Source organism: Schistocerca gregaria, chromosome 2 (assembly GCF_023897955.1).
Source record: "Schistocerca gregaria isolate iqSchGreg1 chromosome 2, iqSchGreg1.2, whole genome shotgun sequence".
In the NCBI taxonomy this organism is placed as follows: domain Eukaryota; kingdom Metazoa; phylum Arthropoda; class Insecta; order Orthoptera; family Acrididae; genus Schistocerca; species Schistocerca gregaria.
The window spans coordinates 164998649-165017835 of NC_064921.1; the positions used below are offsets into that span (position 1 = coordinate 164998649).

General features: G+C 43.1%; 1 protein-coding gene across 1 annotated transcript in view; it reads left to right on the forward strand.

Moving 5' to 3' along the window:
* Window positions 1–19187, forward strand: part of LOC126336594 (uncharacterized transporter slc-17.2-like) — a 1359524-nt gene that overhangs the window by 1299499 nt on the left and 40838 nt on the right. Inside the window, exon 10 of the mRNA XM_050000458.1 lies at window positions 7237–7322. Coding sequence (XP_049856415.1) covers window positions 7237–7322 — 86 coding nt within the window. The remainder of the gene's footprint in view (window positions 1–7236; window positions 7323–19187) is intronic.

The following is a 19187-nucleotide window of genomic DNA, read 5'->3' on the forward strand; positions in this document are numbered from 1 at the left end:
CTGTCGGGTCCAGCTCTCATCAGAACAAAATAAAGAAAAAGAGGGCACAAAGAACAGTCCCCTGCGAACTAATCCACATACAGGTTAGCACGAAACATCGTTAAATGTGCTAATATACACCAAAATAATAACAAGAATAGAAACGAAGTATCTCGTCAGCAACTAAACGGAATGTTCCCGCGGTAAGTGCCAAACTGAGCATCATGGTGTGTATTGACTACGAATTGTTTCAAAGCAACGCTACAGTAAAATGTGGATTGGCGCACAAATTTAGCGTGAAACATAAAAGCTGTAGTCATAGGATAAAATGATGTGACAGTACATCCACTTATTCAGAGAGGCCTACGTTGGAAGACTTAATACTGAATTTGAGGTAAGACAACATATTTCTCAGATAAATTATAGACGTGTAGCAACAAAACTGCTGGGAATGAAGTTTTAATTATACATCCAGATGCGTTTCACCTTTTAACAAGGGATCTTCACTGACGAGGAAAACATGGCAAGTGCCACAATCCGATTTCTCAGAAACTTTGCTCAGTGAAAGAGTGCTCAGAATAAGCGAACACGTGTCACGGCTTATTTGTAGACCGTTTCTGAGAAAACGACCGTCAAAGTTTTCGATATAGTTTAGTGCCTTTCAGCGAGTAAGCAGCTCAACCGAAGCGGTGGCAAAGTGTTTAGGGTCGCGGCTTCACACTTTTGTGCTGCAAGATTATAGTTTTTTTTTATTTTTGTTTTTCACTTATCTACCTATGTCCATAGAAGAGTACTACACGAATGTTTTCCAATGTATACTGAAGTAACGTTATTCTTATTCGTTTACAAATTGCATGCTAAATGAATTAAAAAGAAAAAAGTCACTTAATGAATTGAAAAATTATTCGGAACTGTTTTCGGTGAAATTCTCGTGGCGTACCTTGATTCGTAATCAATGACAAGCCTCAATTTTCGGAAAGCTGATCCGTTATGGTGTGCCGTGAAATTATTGCCAACGCTTATATCTTCACCAATGTTAAGACGTCTCTTTGTCGCGTGAGACTGATATGAAGAAATGTCGCTGTGGTAAACCTACTTTCACGCGATACTCATATTGTTTGCAATCGCTATCTTTCGAATGTTTCTACTATCGGTATAATCCAAGGTATTGCACTAAATTTTTCTGAAGAATAAACATAAGAATTAAGAACTGATATAAGAATGAAATATAAGAATATGAGAATTTAAAAAGATTATAAGCCTGAAACTAGCGTAGCACTTTATATTTTATAATAAATGTATGACACTTATTGAGAAAGAATAATAGACAGACACATTGCCAGCCGGCCGCGGTGGTCTCGCGGTTCTAGGCGCTCAGTCCGGAACCGCGGGATTGCTACGGTCGCAGGCTCGAATCCTGCCTTAGGTTAGTTAGGTTTAAGTAGTTCTACGTTCTAGGGGACTAATGACCACAGATGTTAAGTCCCATAGTATTCAGAACCATTTGAACCATTTTTGAACACATTGTCATCTAGAAAAAGCACTGTATGTAGGTACTATGAATGATCGCCAATTTGAAGGATTTCCTATTCTACATAGTGAACATGATACAGAGCCGATGGGACATTTCAAAGTAATATAAATCGAAAGTAACCTCTCATCACTTAATGTTTATGAGTGAGTTACCTGAACTGTTGAGTAACTAGCCGAAGTTTTTGTTATGACTTCACATTAGTTGGCATCGCCAACCCACGAGAAAAATGGCATCTTTCAACATAACCTGGATCTCAGGCTGCGCTACAGATTTATCTGTCACCGCAAAATTCATTTCAAAAAATTATATTGAAATGAAAGAAGAAAAAGTGTTCGACTCTATCTCGATTCGCTTTCGGAAGCCCTCTCTCTGCAGCGAAACAAAAGATTATAGCAAATAAACTATCTGTATTAGTTCGTCCAGTTGTGGTCAGTTCTCAGTGGGAAGACGAATGGGAAACATAAGGTGCAGGTAACGAAAAGTATCAAAGCTGGCTTCAATCCCACATACGTCGCTTACCTTGGTCTCGTACCCTGTGAGTACAAAGGAGAGCTATTTCCACAATCAATCTGAAGAGATTCAATCACGGCACTTTCTCATCTCCTTTGTATCGCCTACAACTAAGTAATTCTGACATTTGTGACTGCAATAATTCTGATGTTGGAGATGTTAATCATTCAATCTTTGCTGTTTTCGAGTTCCAGCACCACAGAGGATAATTCCACGCAGAATTGAGAAAGCTGACGGTACTATACCTGACAAGTATTACTCTCTTTCATTACAGCATGGTAAGGCAAGTGTTAGATGCTTAATAAGATTTATTTTACTTAGCAAGCTGGAAGGCTAATCACATTTAGAGAAGTAGTAATCACAGATTTGTTGATTAGTTAAAAATTGATCAATTTTTAACAGTGGTGACTGTGTAAATAAGTTTGTGAACTTTTTTGTAAACAAAATTTTGTAAATTAAAAAGCGTTTCCTATTCTTTCTTTTTACAGATAGTAAAGAAATATTGTTTAGTTATTTACTGTCATATGTTCATTTACATGTGTTCAAAATATAATTTTATCGTAATTATTAATAGCTAAATAGAGCGGTCGTCAAAAAATTAGGCACCTCAAGGTGATACCCGTTTCCAGCACACTCCCCGCGCTAAAGCGCATTCATTCGCCCACCCCATAGCTTTGTTGCCACACGTACACTGTTAACAGTGTATTAATTCGGCGCCAGCTGGTCTTCCCGTCCGTTATCATGTGTTCACGTGTGGTTTTACTCTTCAGTAGAACGGTTTATTGACGTGTGTTTGGCAATGAACGAAATACAGGGGCGATGGCCCTCGTATAGTGCTACTTTAGTAGGGTTGCGTAAAGGGCGAAAAGACATTCGAAGACAATTTAATCGAATGGTCTGGCCAACAGTGAAGGAGCCAGGAATAATATAAATTCTGCGCAAATTCATAAAATGACAACAAAACGATGTGGTATTTCCGAATCGACTGTATTCATTATTATTGGTGTAGTAGCATCGGCAGAACCTCCAGATGTGAGCACGTGTTTTGATTCCCCAAGAAAGGGATATAAAAGGAAACAGAAATTAGGGAATTTGCCGATTTTGACAAAAAGCAAATGCGTAGAAATACGACAGAATATCCGACAGCTAGAAAGATACGGAGCGATCTCCGTGAAAAATTAATTATACTGACTCACATACCTCCGTTGATTGTTTTGTCCGCTGAAGTTGTTTTTGATCCAGAAGGTATAATGATGGACAACAGTGTTTAATGGAATACAGGGACACTGTAGCAAAAGAACGAAGTTCTGTGTAGAATACACTCAACAGCGTTCTGAGAACAATAGCCTTGTGGTTTATGTCGATAAGACTTGGGTTTTCGCGTAACTACAGCAAAAATATATTTTGCTTGACTTAGCCTGAAACTACCTACAGGTATTATAGCGTATATCGGCGACTAAGGTGATGCGTGCAGTGACGAAGGTTCAAAAGAGCTGCAAATATATTTTTGGGAGGCAGGTAATATTCTCGGTGTTATAAAGGAGAGCCGTCGAAATTAAAATCCAGGCGGCGACATACAACTACTGGCGCGCTGTCACACACAGTTTCTCGTAAAGAAAATGAGTTCACACATGATCTGATGCCATGATGTTACCAAAATTAATTTTATAATTTTCTTAACAACTTTATCGCTGGAAACTTTTACAATGTCCGACAGAACGCAAATTCGTTTTTCGTTACACACATGGAATAGTTTCACATCTATTACGGTATATTATTTTTTATCTCGAAATGTTTTCATGTTTTCACGATAAAATATGTATCCCAAGTATCTATAAACTTTGAGAATGTTTATACCTTATTTTCAGTCCAAATATGTCCGTGGTTCTTTTTTTGTACAGGTTCAAGTAAAAAACATATTTTTCTTCAAAATTTATGGTAGCCTTAGTTTTTATTTATTTATTTGTTTTCGTAGCGGATGGCAAGAATTTTCTATTGGAAAATACTCCATCATATTCTACACTAAAAATATCTAATGCTTTTTTCGGTGTTTTTAGGAACATTTTGAAACGTTTCTGTTAGAGTCGTTTCATACTATTTAACCCCTATTTTCTGCTGTCACGCTCAGTCATTTGTAACTTAGTGTTGTACTTCGTGTTTGTCCACACATAGTGGTTAACACTTACATCAAAGTATACATTTCTGCAGTAAGAACATAATCCTACGTACATTACCTTCATTTTGTGCTCCCAACATTCCTTTCTCTCTTATCTGTATGGATGACTGAGTGAGTGTTCATTGTTAATTAGGAAGTTCGTTACTCCAGCATAGGTTTAAAATTAAGTTGTCAGTCTTCTCTGTTAGCTGGAATGTGTGTTTGAAGTTTTCTCGTGTGTATGTGTTTCATTTCTTCTATTTTTCATTTCGTTTCGGTTTTAAGATTGCGTAGTTGTGGTAATTTCACAAGTTTTATTCTTAATTCCCCGCGAAATTTTATTGCTGTCTGTATCTATACGGTTTACATTTGTGTTCTTGAAGTTTTCACGAGTCTTAGTAATTTTGTTTTCTTCGTGGATATTCACGATACTTGGGGGTGTTTCAAGCCAGTGTGCCTTAGTCAGATGTGCAGAGCGATGAAGATAAATTTCTTCACCGGAAAGTATTCCATAGTATTCTTATTCAAATTAATTCAACTATAGCGACAGGAGTGTACCTCTGAGCCTCTGGCTTAGTGTCGTGGGCAAAATTCTTTATATCTCTATTCTTGTGTGTGTGAATCGTTTATGTGTGAACATTTCCCATACACCCATGGACTCCTAAGATTTCCTTTTCATATATCACAGCAATGTACCTAAGCACTCAATGTTATAAGCGAGTTAATTAATTAAGAAATAGGCAACGACAGATCATAGTTTATGCTTAGTTTGTGAATTTTTGATATGATGTTTTATTTTAATAAACTGTGATGACTGTCTCTCAGACAAACTTCTCACATTTGGTAAAATTATTTTAACACATTCCACCTGGCGTTTCTGAAACGCCTTATGTTTGTAGACTTTTGTCTGATTATTATTTTTTTCTTTTGGTTGGGCTTAAGCTTCTGCTTGCTCCGAATTATTTGATATATCGTTTGTGCTTAAATTGTTCCCATTGGTCCATTCCATATATTCACATGGATCTTTTTATTAAGAATAACACGTTAGTTATGTTTACCAATTCAGTGACTAATTCATTTCTTATTTTAAATTTTCCCAATTTTAATTAAATTGTGTGGCGACTCATCAAATTTTTATGGCACACAAAACTTACAGTAGAATGCAGAGTTCCACATTGGCTAACTTCCCCCAGTCTCTGATTGCAAACCACTTTCCAGATTACCTCTCACTCATTAATAACAATTTCATTTGAAATCACCATAAACTGACAATGCTGTCGCATAGTGAGATGAGCTCGAAGTGCCTATTTTCGTGATGTACGCAATAGTGTAATCACTGAAAACTAAATCGTGTAACTGTTGATGGCTAAGTGGTTTAATCATACTGAAAGACAAACAAATACACTACTGGCCATTAAAATTATTACACCAAGAAGAAATGCAGATGATAAACGGGTATTTATTGGACAAACATATTGTACTAGAACTGACATGTGATTAAATTTTCACGCAATTTGGATGCACAGATCCTGAGAAATTAGTACCCAGAACAACCACCTCTGGCCGTAATACTCGTAACGGGCTTGATACACCTGGGCATTGAGTCACACAGAGCTTGGATGGCGTGTACAGGTACAGCTGCCCATGTAGCATCAACACGATACCACAGTTCATCAATAGTAGGGACTGGCGTATTGTGACGAACCAGTTGCTCGACCACCATTGACCAGACGTTTTCAATCGGTGAGAGATCTGGAGAATGTGCTGGCCAGAGCAGCAGTCGAACATTTACTGTACCCAGAAAAGACCGTATAGGACGTGCAACATGCGGTCGTGCATTATCCGGCTGAAATGTAGGGTTTCACAGGGATCGAATGAAGGATAGAGCCACGGGTGGCAACACACCTAAAATGTAACGTCCACTGTTCAAAGCACCGTCAATGCGAACAAGAGACGTCCGAGACGCGTAACCAATGGCACCCCATACCATCACGCCGGGTGTTACGTCAGTATGGCGATGACGAATACACGCTTCCAATGTGTGTTCACCGCGATGTCACCAAACACGGATGCGACCATCACGATGCTGTAAACAGAACCCGGACGTTTTGCCTTTCGTGCACCCAGGTTCGTCGTTGAGTACAGGCGCTCCTGTCTGTGATGCAGCGCCACGGGTAGCCGCAGCCACGGTTTCCGAGCTGATAGTCCATGCTGCTGTTAACGTCGTCGAACTGCTCGTGCAGATGGTTGTTGTCTTGCAAACGTCCCCATCTGTTGACTCAGTGACCGAGACGTGGCTGCACGATCCGTTTCAGCCATGCGGATAAGATGCCTGTCATGTCGACTGCTAGTGATACGAGGCCTTTGGGATCCAGCACGGCGTTCCGTATTACCCTCCTGCATCCACCGATTCCATATTCTGTTAACAGTCATTGGATCTCCACCAACGCGAGCAGCAATGTCGCGATACGATAAACTGAAATCGCGATAGGCTGCAATTCGACCTTTATGAAAGTCGGAAACGTGATGGTACGCATTTCTGCTCCTTACATGAGACAACATCGTTTCACCTGACAACGCCGGTCAACTGCTGTTTGTGTATGAGAAGTCGGTTGGATACTTTCCTCATGTCAGCACGTTGTAGGTTTCGCGACCGGCGCCAACCTTTTGTGAATGCTCTGAAAAGCTAATCATTTGCGTATCACAGCATCTTCTTCCTGTCGGTTAAATCTCGCGTCTGTAGCATGTCATCTTCGTGGTGTAGCAATTTTAAGGGCCAGTAGTGTATATATGAAATAAAAGTTAGTTGATTTTGCGAATGAGGTGCAACCACTGCGTGTTGGTAGAGTTGCCGACTCTCCGTCCGACTGAGCTTATACCTTAAGTTACGCCAAGTACCCTCTGGCACATCCAGAACCCGACAGTTCTCGGAATGTTCAGCGGAAGCAGTGAACCACCGAAAAATTTCCGAAGAGCCGCCTTCCGAACTCGTACCGAGTATCCAGCGTTACGCGGCCAGTGGGCAGACCGTGACGTCAGCCGTGACGCTGTGTTGCAGGCGTGGTGCTGGCGGTCAGCCAGACGGTGGGCGCCGCGTCCTCACTGGCTGCCGCATACGTCGTCAGCGAGGGGCTCCACGGGTCGGTAAGTTGGCGCTCCTGCGCGCTCGATCGCAACGCTGATGCAATAGTTGTGTACGAGGCTGAAGTTGTAAGCTGCGGCCGATGTATGTCGCGGTGTCGTGCCAGTATGACGACAAACGTTTCGAATGCATGCTTCTCTATAGCTTGTATACGAGAGGGGACCCAAAAGAAACCGGATTGTGGTCATAAGAAATTTATTGATGAACCTTTTTACAAAATTACTTCAGTCACCTTCAAAATACTCTCCATTACATGCGATGCACCTCTCAAGTCTCTTTTCCCACTGTTGGAAGCATGTTTGGACCTCTTCAAGTTTGATATTGTCCAGTGCCCTTTGCGAAGCTATTTTCACCGCCTCCACATCGTCATAACACTCCTCTTTTAGCGTTTTTTTCATTCGTGGAAACAGGAAAAAGTCGCACGGGGCTAGGTCCGGCGAATACGGAGCGTGGGGAACGACAGACCGCCTCTGAGATGCCAGTGGCTCAATCGTAAGGCCGTGTGTGCTGGAGCGTTGTCGTGATGCAGAAAGCAGTCACCTGATCGCCAAAGTTCCGGGCGTTTCCTCCTCGCATCCTCTCGCAGACGCCTTAAAACATCCAAGTAAAAGTGCTGGTTAATAGTCTGGCCAGGGGTGTACGAATTTCCGATGCACAATTCCACGGCCATCAAAAAAGACAGTGATCATCGTCTTCACATTTGACCTCACTTTCCTTGCTTTTTTTGGTCTGGGAGAGTTGGGAGTCGTCCACTGGCTTGACGCTTGCTTGGTTTCTGGGTCATACCCGTAACACCAACTCTCATCCCCTGTAATGACTTTGTTCAAGAAGTTTGGATCACGTGCAATCTCTGTTTTCAAGTCTTGACTCACATTCATGCGGATCAAATTTAGCAGCAAAACGTCTCATGTGCAAATCCTCAGTCAAAATTCGCTGGCACGAGCTCCAACTGATTCCTATCTCTGCTGAAATTTGGTCGATCGTTTGGCGGAGCTTTTCAATGTTCTCCTCATTTCGCGATGTTGAAGGGCGTCCAGAAAGAGTTGGTCTTCAACTCACATCTCACCACGTTTAAAGCGCCCAAACCACTCTAAAAACCTGTGTGCTGCTCATAGCGTCCTCCTGGAAAGTTTCCAGAAGTATTTGGTGTGTCTCCGTTGCAGTTTTTTTTAAGCAGAAAACTCTTTGTTCTTTTAAAGTTGCCATAACGACTTCCCAGGGGTAATACGCCAACAGTCAGAGGAACACAATACCACACTTGTACGTTCAGCTCTACACTGACGCCGTTTCATGAAGGTCTCTACTAACACCATCTAGCGTGAGAACCCTGCATTACGTCTACGTCTACGAGTGGCAGCGGAGTCCGGTTTCTTTTGGGTCTCCCCTCTCAAATTTCACGAATGACATCTTACACTAAGTTGACAGAAGTCATGGGACAGCGTTACGCACATAAACAGATGGCGGTAGAATCGCGGAGGGGCAGTGGTTTGTACACAGGTGATTCATCTGAAAAGGTTTCCGATGTGATTATGGCCACACGAAGGGAATTGGTTCAAATGGTTCAAATGGCTCTGAGCACTATGCGACTTAACTTCTGAGGTCACCAGTCGCCTAGAACTTAGAACTACTTAAACCTAACTAACCTAAGGACATCACAGACATCCATGCCCGAGGCAGGATTCGAACCTGCGACCGTAGCGGTCGCTCGCCTCCAGACTGTAGCGCCTAGAACCGCACGACCACTCCGGCCGGCTACGAAGGGAATTAACAGACTTTGAACGCAGAATGGTAGTAGGAGCTAGACGCCTGAGGCATTCTATTTTCGAAATCGTTTGGGGATTCAATATTCCGAGATCCGCAGTGTCAAGCCTGGGCAGAGAATATCAAATTTCAGGTATTACCTTTCACTAAGGACAACGCAGTGGCCGAAGGCCTTCGCGTAACGACCGAGAACAAGAGTGTTTGTGAAGAGTTGTCAGAGCTAACAGACAAGTGACACTGCTTAAAATAACTTCGGAAATGAATTTGGGACGTACGACGAGCGTATGCGTTAGGGCAGTGCGGCGAAACTTGGCTCTAATGAGCTATGGCAGCAGACGACAGACACGAATGCCTTTGCTAGCACCACGACATCCACAATGAATTTTCACTCTGCGGTGCAGTGTGTGCGCTGATATGAAACTTCCTGGCAGATTGAAACTGTGTGCCGGACGGAGACTCGAACTCGGGAACTTTGCCTTTTGCGGGAAGTGCTTACCATCTGAGCTACCTAAGCACGACTCACAACCCTGTGGCCGTGCGGTTCTAGGCGCTTTAGTCCGGAACCGCGCGACCGCTACGGTGGCAGGTTCGAATCCTGCCTGGTTCATGGATGTGTGTGATGTCCTTAGGTTAGTTAGGTTTAAGTAGTTCTTAGTCTAGCGGACTGATGACCTCAGATGTTAAGTCCCATAGTGCTTGGAGCCATTTGAACCATTTGAAGCACAACTCGCCCTCACAGCTTTAATCCGCCAGTATGTCGCCTCGTACCTTCCAAACTTTCCAGAAGCTCTCCTGTAGACCTTGCAGAACTAGCACTCCTGTAGCTGCAGAGTGAAATTTAATTCTGGAGGTATCCCCCGCGCTGTGGTTAAGCCATGTCTCCGCAATATCCTTTCCTCCAGGAGTGCTAATTCTGCAAGGTCTGCAGGAAAGCATCTGTAATGTTTGGAAGGTAGGAGACGAGGTACTGGCGGAATTAAACCTGTGAGGTCGGGTTGTGAGTCGTGCTTGGGTAGCTCAGATGGTAGCGTACTTGTCCGCGAAAGGCAGAGCTTCCGAGTTTATGTCTCGGTCTGGCATACGGTTTCAATCTGCCAGGAAATTTCTCATCAGCGCACACTCTGCTGCAGAGAGAAACTTCATTCTGAAAACATCCCCGCCGGCCGCTGCGGCCGAGCGCTTCTAGGCGCTTCGGTCCGGAACCGCGCGACTGCTACGCTCGCAGGTTCCAAACCATGCCTCGGGCATGGATGTGTGTGATGTCCTTAGGTTAGTTAGGTTTAAGTAGTTCTAAGTTCTAGGGGATTGATGACCTCAGATGTTAAGTCCCATAGTGCTCAGAGCCATTTGAACCATTTAAAAACATCTCCCTGCCTGTGGATAAACCATGTCTCCGCAATGTCCTTTCTTCCAGGAGAGCTAGTCCTGGAAGGTGTGCAGGAGAGCTTCTGTTAAGTTTGGAAGATGGGAGACGACATACTGGTGGAATTAAAGTTGTGAGGACGGGTTGTGAGTCGTGCTTGGGTAGCTCCGATGGTAGAGCTCTTGCCCGCGAAAGGCAGATATCCCGAGTTCAAGTGCCTCTCCGGCACACAGTTTTCATCTGCCCCTGCACTCTCTGACCATATCTGTGGGACCCTAGACAATTGAAAACCGTTGCCTGATCAGGTGAGTGCCGATTTCAGCTAGTATGAGCTGATGGTAGAGTTCTGGTGTGGTGCAGGCCCCACGAAGCCATGGATCGAAGTTGTCAACAAGGCTCTGTGCAAGTTTGTGGTGGCTCCATAACGGGGTGGACTGTGTTCACATTGTATGGACTGGGTCCTTTGGATGTTCGGCTATTTGGAGACCATTTTTAGCCATTCATGCACTTCATGTTCCCAAACAATGATGGAAAATTTATGGTCGTCATTGCGCCTTGTCACTGGACACAGTTGTTCGCGACGGGTTTGAAGAACCTTGAGCGCAATTTGAGCGAATGATTTGTCCACCCAGGTCTCTCGACATGAATTCCATCGAATATTTATGAGGCATAATCGAAAAGTCAGTTCGTGCGAAATCCTGAACCGGTAACGCCTTCGCCATTATGGACTGCTATAGAGACAGCTAGGCTCAATATTTCTGCATGCAACTTCCATAGACCTGTTGGGTTCATGCCACGTCGAGGTGCTGCACTATCCCGGGCGAAAGGAGATCCGAGACGCGATGCTACGAAATATCCCATGACTTTTGTCACCTCAGAGTCACTTAAAATAGCACCTGCCAGCTGCGCTTGAATTTGGTATTAGACCTTAGCACATCATCTGGAGACGTACAAAACTTCTAGTTCACCGGGTTTACAGAATTTGCAGGTTTAGAGAAATTTTATGATAAAGTTTATTGGAATATGTTGTGGTTGGCAGGAGGGCCAACCGTGTTAGTAAAGGAGGCCGAAGTGCACGCGTCTCAGCTCACGCAGGCTGGCGTGAGGTCTGGAACATGACAAGGGAATTAGAATTGAGAAAAACGGACGTAGCTGGTGGAATACTTTAATCCATTAATGAAAAACGTCGCTCATTATGGTACATGATTCACAATATCAAAAGTACGGATACTGGCGCCTTGCTAGTTCGTAGCAAATGACGTAGCTGAGGGCTATGCTAACTATCGTCTCGGCAAATGAGAGCGTAGAAGTCAGTGAACCATCGCTAGCAAAGTCGGCTGTACAACTGGGGCGAGTGCTAGGAAGTCTCTCTAGACCCGCCGTGTGGCGGCGCTCGGTCTGCAATCAATTGATAGTGGCGACACGCGGGTCCGACGTATACTACCGGACAGCGGCCGATTTAAAGGCTACCACCTAGCAAGTGCGGTGTCTAGTGGTGACACCAAAGAATACATTCTTTGAAATTCTGAAGGTAGCAGGGATAAAACTGCGAAAGAAATGTTTTTTTTCTACAACTCGTATAGAAACAAGACTGCAGTTAGAACAGTTGAAGGTACGAAAGGAAAGGAGTGGTTCAGAAGGGAGTAAAGTATGGTTGTAGCATCTCCCCGATGTTAGTCAGTCTGTACATCGAGCAAGCAGTAAAGGAAGTCAAGCAGAGATGTGAAGAGGGAATTAAATTTCTGAGAAAAGAAATAAAAATTTTGTGGTTTCCTGACGCTATTGTTATTGTGTCAGAGACGGCCAGGACTGGTGAGACCGGTTGAACGAAATGGGTACTGACTTGAAACAAGTTTATAAGATGAATATCAAGAAAAGTAAAATAAGGACAATGGAATATAGTGAAATTAAATTAGCTGTTGCTGACAGAATTCGAATGAGAACTGAGACCCTAAAAGTAATCGACGAGGGTGTTAGTTGGGCAGCAAAATTACTGACGATGGCCGAAGTAAGAGAGAATATAAAATGCGGACTGGCAATAGCAAGGAAAAGTTTCTGAGAAAGAAAATTTCTTAACATCGAAAATAAATTCAGTTGTTGGTAACTCTTTCCTGAAGGCAATCGTAAGAAGCGTTGCATTTGTGGAAGGGAAACGTAAACGATAAACAGTTGAGACAAGAAGAAAACAGAAGCTTTTGAAATGTGGTGCAAAAGAAGAATGTTGAAAATTACATGCATAAGTCGATAATTAACGAGGATGTACTGAATCGTTTTGTGGAGAAAAGAACTTATGGCACGACTTGACGAAGGTAGCCATTGGGTAATAGGTCACTTCCTGCTGCATCAAAGAATCATCAAATTGGTAAGGGAGATAAGCGTGAGTGACAAAAATTGTAGAGTGGTAGCAAGGATTGAATACAGTAAGCAGGTTCAGTGGACGGAGGTTGCAGTAGTTACACAGAAATGAAGAGGCTTTCAGAAGACACATTATCGATTAGAACTGCATCAAACCAGTCTTCGGATTAAAGACCACGAATACAGTGACATTGGTTACTTCTTTACATCGCCATAAAACAAAATATTGTAACTTAGTCTCCAATGTTTTCAGTCTCTTTGTGGCGTGTCCTCTCCCGCAGGACCAGGCCGATGTAATGAATTAAACCAAACTGAACGTAATGTGTTTTCTAAGTCTTATCACTGTCTTCATCGTGTTTAGATTAATGTTATTGACAAAGGGTTCTCTAATCGTTTGTCTGTACTCCGTTCTCTGTCGGAGTTCTGATGGGCTAAACTTATCTGGTGGTAAAAGTATTTAAACTCAGAAAGAAATATCACATATTTCCAAATCAGATATGTATTAGGTGAAACCTTCTCGGGTTATCAACCGAATGGTGGCGTCATGTTGTCGCAACGTTTTGTCGAGTTTCATACTCGTCATCTGTGCCTGAAGATGACGAACAGGAGACTTGTCGAGACGTTGCGACAGCAAAACTTCACCATTTGGTTGATAAACCGAGAAGGTTTCATCAGTGTAATTTGCCGAAGAAGCCTGCATCGCCATACGGATATTTGTATCTGTGTGTAATCTTCACTCACACCAATGCATTCTATCCAGATGGGAGTTCCATCTTTTTATTTTCTCAGTTAAAAAGATTGTTCCAGTTGTGCGTTATACCAGTGCCACCTGTAAATCTTTTACAAAAACAACGATAGATATATATTTTTTGTACAAATCGCCTAACTGTTTATCAAAACATCCGCCTTCAAAATTTATACCAGTCATGAGAAACAGTTTTCCCAATAGACGTTGGCACCTCAAAAATGTGGTCTTCAAACGCTTCAGTTGCTCGTTGGGGGTAAAGAAAATCGTTTGTTTGACACATGGGATCAAAAATTAGTTGTTGGGGGACATAGCGGGTGAATCGGCTGGGTCGGAGATTTTCTCCGCACAGAGACTGGGTGTTGTCCTAATCATCATTTCATCCCCATCGACGCGTAAGTCGCCGAAGTGGCGTCAAATCGAAAGACGTGCACCCGTCGAACGGTCTATCCGACGGGAGACCCTAGTCACACGACATTTACAGCGGGTGAATACGGGAAACGACACATATTTTTCGATATTTTTGCCCCTCAAATGACCAAAAGTTTGACGTGATCTTTGAGTGCTAGTATTTGTTTTTTGATCCTGCAGTGGTTCAATTTTGGGTCCACTCATGTTCGTTGTTAATGTGTTCTATCTAGGGAACCATTCCAAATATATATATAGTGTAAATTTTGAAGTTGACAAACCAGAATAACTCGAAAAATAACCTTCACACGAAAAAATGTGTAGAATCGAAAGCTGGTTATTTTCGAGGGGGACATCTGCTGGTGCTAACATTAGCCTGCCACCCCAGCCCCTGGGGGTAGGGCGGGAGATACGTTTAAAATTTCAATTGGGAACCCCCATTTATAATTACAGAATCAGATTTTACATAAAAAAAACTACGTCCATTTTCTCTTAAACATTTGTCTTGGTAGTTGGCGCTGTAATTCAAGAAAATCCATGTTCACATTTTTGCGTGGAAAATGGTTACAGATAACTAAAAAATGCTTATTTACTTCGTAAATGTTGATTCGCTAAAACTAAAACTCTCCCTCTCTCCCCATAGGGTGGGGTTTGAGAGAGAGGAATTAGAGTTTTACAAATGTTGACCCAAATATTAGTTTTTTCCGCAGATTTGGATAAGTTTTGTTTGTTTCGTGGTCATGAGGCGACACAAGTTTTAATTATCAAACAAATCATCGACTAGCTAAATAACTAACCGAATATCCTACTTACTAAGGAGTGAACTCATTTTTTATTTATCCGTAAGCATTTTCCACGCAAAAATGAGAACATGAATTTTCTTGAATTACAGCGCCAACTACCAAGACTCAAAACAAATGTTTAAGAGAAAATGGACGTCGTTTTTTTATGTAAAATCTGATTCTGTAATTATAAATGGGGGTTCCCATTTGAAATTTTTAAGTTGGGTCCCGCCTCACCCCCAGGGGGCTGGCTGGTCTGGGATGGCGTGCTAATTTTAGCACCAGCAGATGTCCCCCTCGAAAGTAATCAGCTGTGGGTTCTACACATTTTTTCGTGTGAAGCTTATTTTTCGAGTTATTCTGGTTTGTCAACTTAAAATTTACACCATGTGCTTAGGCAGATATTTGCAGTTACGTTTCCGCAATATGTAACTGGAGTCAGCCCAAACAAATGATGCTCATCAATTCTTTCACACGACGTCCATTGCCGGCTGACAGTGGCGCCTTGTTTCCTGTTACGAGCAAAATGGTTTTTCAAGCGATATTTTACGTGCACACTCGAATGAGCAGTCTCAAGTTAGTCTAGTACGATATTTGGTTTATGGATATGTATTAACAGGAAGAAAAAACAGTGCTCCAGCAGCAGTTACTGAGCACTGCTACTGCGTGGCGCTATCAGTCAGCGTGGACCTGGGCAGATATACTTCCATAATCCAAACATCATACGAAACTAATTTGGGACCTCTTAATCGCGTGGGGGTGTAAAATTCGTCCAAAAATTTTCTTGCTCGCAAAGGGAAACAAGCCGACAGTTTCCGTCGGGACTGAGTATCGCGTAAAAAACGCGATGAGCACTATTTGTCTGGGCTGACTCCAGTTACACACTGAACAAACGAAACTGCAAATATCCTTCGAAACAGCAGAGTAAATAGACTTGAAGGCCCAGGGGAGAGGCAAACTACATGTGTGTATAGATGCCCATAATTATGGCGCCAGTTTCAAAACGCTGTAGAAACAGAAACACGGCTCAGAATGACCTCAACTTTGAACAAAATATTACTGGCGCAGGGGGAACATCACGGAAAAATAACTAAGCAAAATTTTACCAATACATGGCACTGTAATCGTCAGAATATGCACACGAACAGACGCGAGGCACACGGCTGTCCCTCAGCTTGCGTCCGAAACGCCAAACATGACTGTATCCAAAAAGGATCGCGCGCTGCTGGTAAAGCTCTTCTACGAGAATGATGACTGTGCGCCATTAGCCCCGCAGAAGTTCCAGACACTCAAGGGTATTAAATAAGCTAAGGGTCTGTAGAAAATGATTACAAAATTCGGAAAAACAGGTTCTTTTCAAGTGCAACGTGGCAGAGGGAGGAAAGCAGTTGAGCCAACGTCTGTCAAAGATGTGTCCGCAGCATTAAACGAAGGTCGAGCGGTGGTGTGTAAACATGCAGTGCAGGGAAAATTGCCCGAACGTTGGACATGTCTACGAGTACGGTGCGTAAAATCCTATGAAACATCTTGAACTGCTATCCGTACCCATGTGGGGGAGCTGCTTTCTGCTGGCCTCACAGCAAGCAAACGTTTGCTGTACAATTTATTACTCGCATGGAATTGGACAGTGAATGTCCGTGGAACATTCTGTGAACAGACAAATCCCATTTCCATCTCCGAGGACATTTCAACACGCAGATCTGCAGAATATGGGCAACGGAAAATCGGTACGCACATCAAACGATACCACTTCATTCAGCAAAGGTGACTGTGTAGTGTGTGTTGATGGCATCGTTTATCGTCGGGTTTGTATTTTTTCGAGGAAATGAGATCTACTTTACCTCTAATGTCACTGGTGAACGCTATGACAGTCTTCTTCGCACAAACGTCATCCTTCAACAGCGTTGATGGGTGGATAGGATCATTTTTACGCAACACGGCGCTCCCTTGCACATTTCATAGCCAGTGAAGCGGCCGCTTTAGAGGCATTTCGGAAATTCTGGGGTTATCGGGCGTCATTTCCCTGCAGTCTGGCCATCCAGATCACCTGATCTTAATCCGTGTGACTTCTGGCCGTGGGATTACCTGAAAGATGTTGTGTTCACTGTTCCAATCACGAACATAGCTGAATTAAATGCATGCTCTGCGCAACGCTTTCTGAATGTGACTGTCGAGACACTCGGGACTTGATTTGGAACATGCTGTTTCTCGATTTCGACTTTTGGCAGAAAACGGTGAACAGCATGTTGAACATGCCTTGCGCCAGTCTCACGAAAGTTAGAAACCGATCTCATTTTGCCTTTTATGCTGTTTTTGGCCCCAGGACAATTCAAAACCGCTGTCATTTTGCTTTTTATACCGTTTTTGGCTTTCAGGAGAACAATCACAATCCGATTATTCCCATGCCATATGGTACGACGTTGCCTTCGTTGCTGGGCTTACCAATCAACTGTTGACTGCCGAACTGCAGTGCCGGCCGGGGTGGCCGAGCGGTTCTAGGTGCTTCAGTCTGGAACCGCACGACCGCTACGATCGCAGGTTCGAATCCTGCCTCGGGCATGGATGTGTGTGATGTCCTTAGGTTGGTTAGGTTTAAGTAGTTCTAAGTTCTAGGGGACTGATGACCTCAGACGTTAAGTACCATAGTGCTCAGAGCCATTTGAACCATTTTTTCGAACTGCAGTCACGCGCATTGAACAGTACCGATCGTGAAATGTGCAACTCAAATCATAGCCGTCCTATTTCATCTGTCAGTTGTAGCCGACCCCCTTTGCTTCAAGACGCTTACAGCGCCATCAACTCGTTTTGATTAAAAATTTTTTTCCGTGACGTTTCCTCCCCCGTTAACAACACGCTGTTCAAGTTTGACGTCATTCTGATCAGTGGTTCTCTTTGCACAGTGTTTTGAAAATGCAATTTTAATTATGGACACACTGTATAATGTTCCAAATTTCCCAGGTAACTTTCGGAGAACACAGTAGTGTAAAAACTAAAGGTGCGGTAAGCAGAAAGAAATTCCAGCAAATTTCAAGATACTTTTTCAGTTTCCTGGCCACACGAATGGGCTTGGGCACAGACAGGCCGGCAAGAACATTCCGGCCTGGTAAACGCTGATCATACCTAATGCCGAAAACAAGTCAGACAGATTCAAGAGCCCACAAGCAGGACCACAGAATGGTGAGTATGATGAGGCAGAAAGGGACAGAAAAAATTACAGAAAGAGTGAATTCCGGAACGTAGGCAGAAAGAACTGAAGGAGCAACATTTCCCTAATTTACACGCTCTCATTGTCTTATTCTGCAGATAGTCCTAGTGCTAGGTCGCAGTTCGTAGTAATAGACGGCAAATCATCGAGTAAAACTGAAGTGATATCAGGTGTTCTCCAGGGAAGCGTCCTGGGACCTCTGCTGTTCCTGATCTATATAAATTACCTGGGTGACAATCTGAGCAGTTCTCTTAGGTTGTTCGCAGATGATGCTGTAATTTAACGTCTAGTAAGGTCATCCTAAGACCAGTATCAGTTGCAAAGCGATTTAGAAAAGATTGCTGTATGGTGTGTCAGGTGGCAGTTGACGCTAAATAACGAAAAGTGTGAGATGATCCACATGAGTTCCAAAAGAAATCCGTTGGAATTCGATTACTCGATAAATAGTACAATTCTCAAGGCTGTCAATTCAACTAAGTACCTGGGTGTCAAAATTACGAACAACTTCAGTTGGAAGGACCACACAGATAATATTGTGGGGAAGGCGAGCCAAAGGTTGCGTTTCATTGGCAGGACACTTAGAAGATGCAACAAGTCCACTAAAGAGACAGCTTACACTACACTCGTTCATCCTCTGTTAGAATATTGCTGCGCGGTGTGGGATCCTTACCAGGTGGGATTGACGGAGGACATCGAAAGGGTGCAAAAATGGCAGCTCGTTTTGTATTATCACGTAATAGGGGAGAGAGTGTGGCAGATATGATACGCGAGTTGGGATGGAAGTCATTACAGCAAAGACGTTTTTCGTCGCGGCGAGACCTTTTTACTAAATTTCAGTCACCAACTTTCTCTTCCAAAGCGAAAATATTTTGTTGAGCCCAACCTACATAGGTAGGAATGACCATCAAAATAAAATAAGAGAAATCAGAGCTCGAACAGAAAGGTTTAGGTGTTTGTTTTCCCGCGCGCTGTTCGGGAGTGGAATAGTAGAGAGATAGTATGATTGTGATTCGATGAACCCTCTGCCAAGCACTTAAATGTGAATTGCAGAGTAGTCATGTAGATGTAGATGTAGAACTGAAATTGTAAGTAGGCTGTTTATGTTTTTTTTTATTGGTAACGCCACGTAGCACTCTATATGAAAATCACTGACTGTCCTGTTTGCAGTCTGAGGCTGGTCAGCATTGTTGCAACAGTCGCTATTGTAGTGTTGGGCAGTTGGCTGTTAACAGTGCGTAGCGTTGCGCA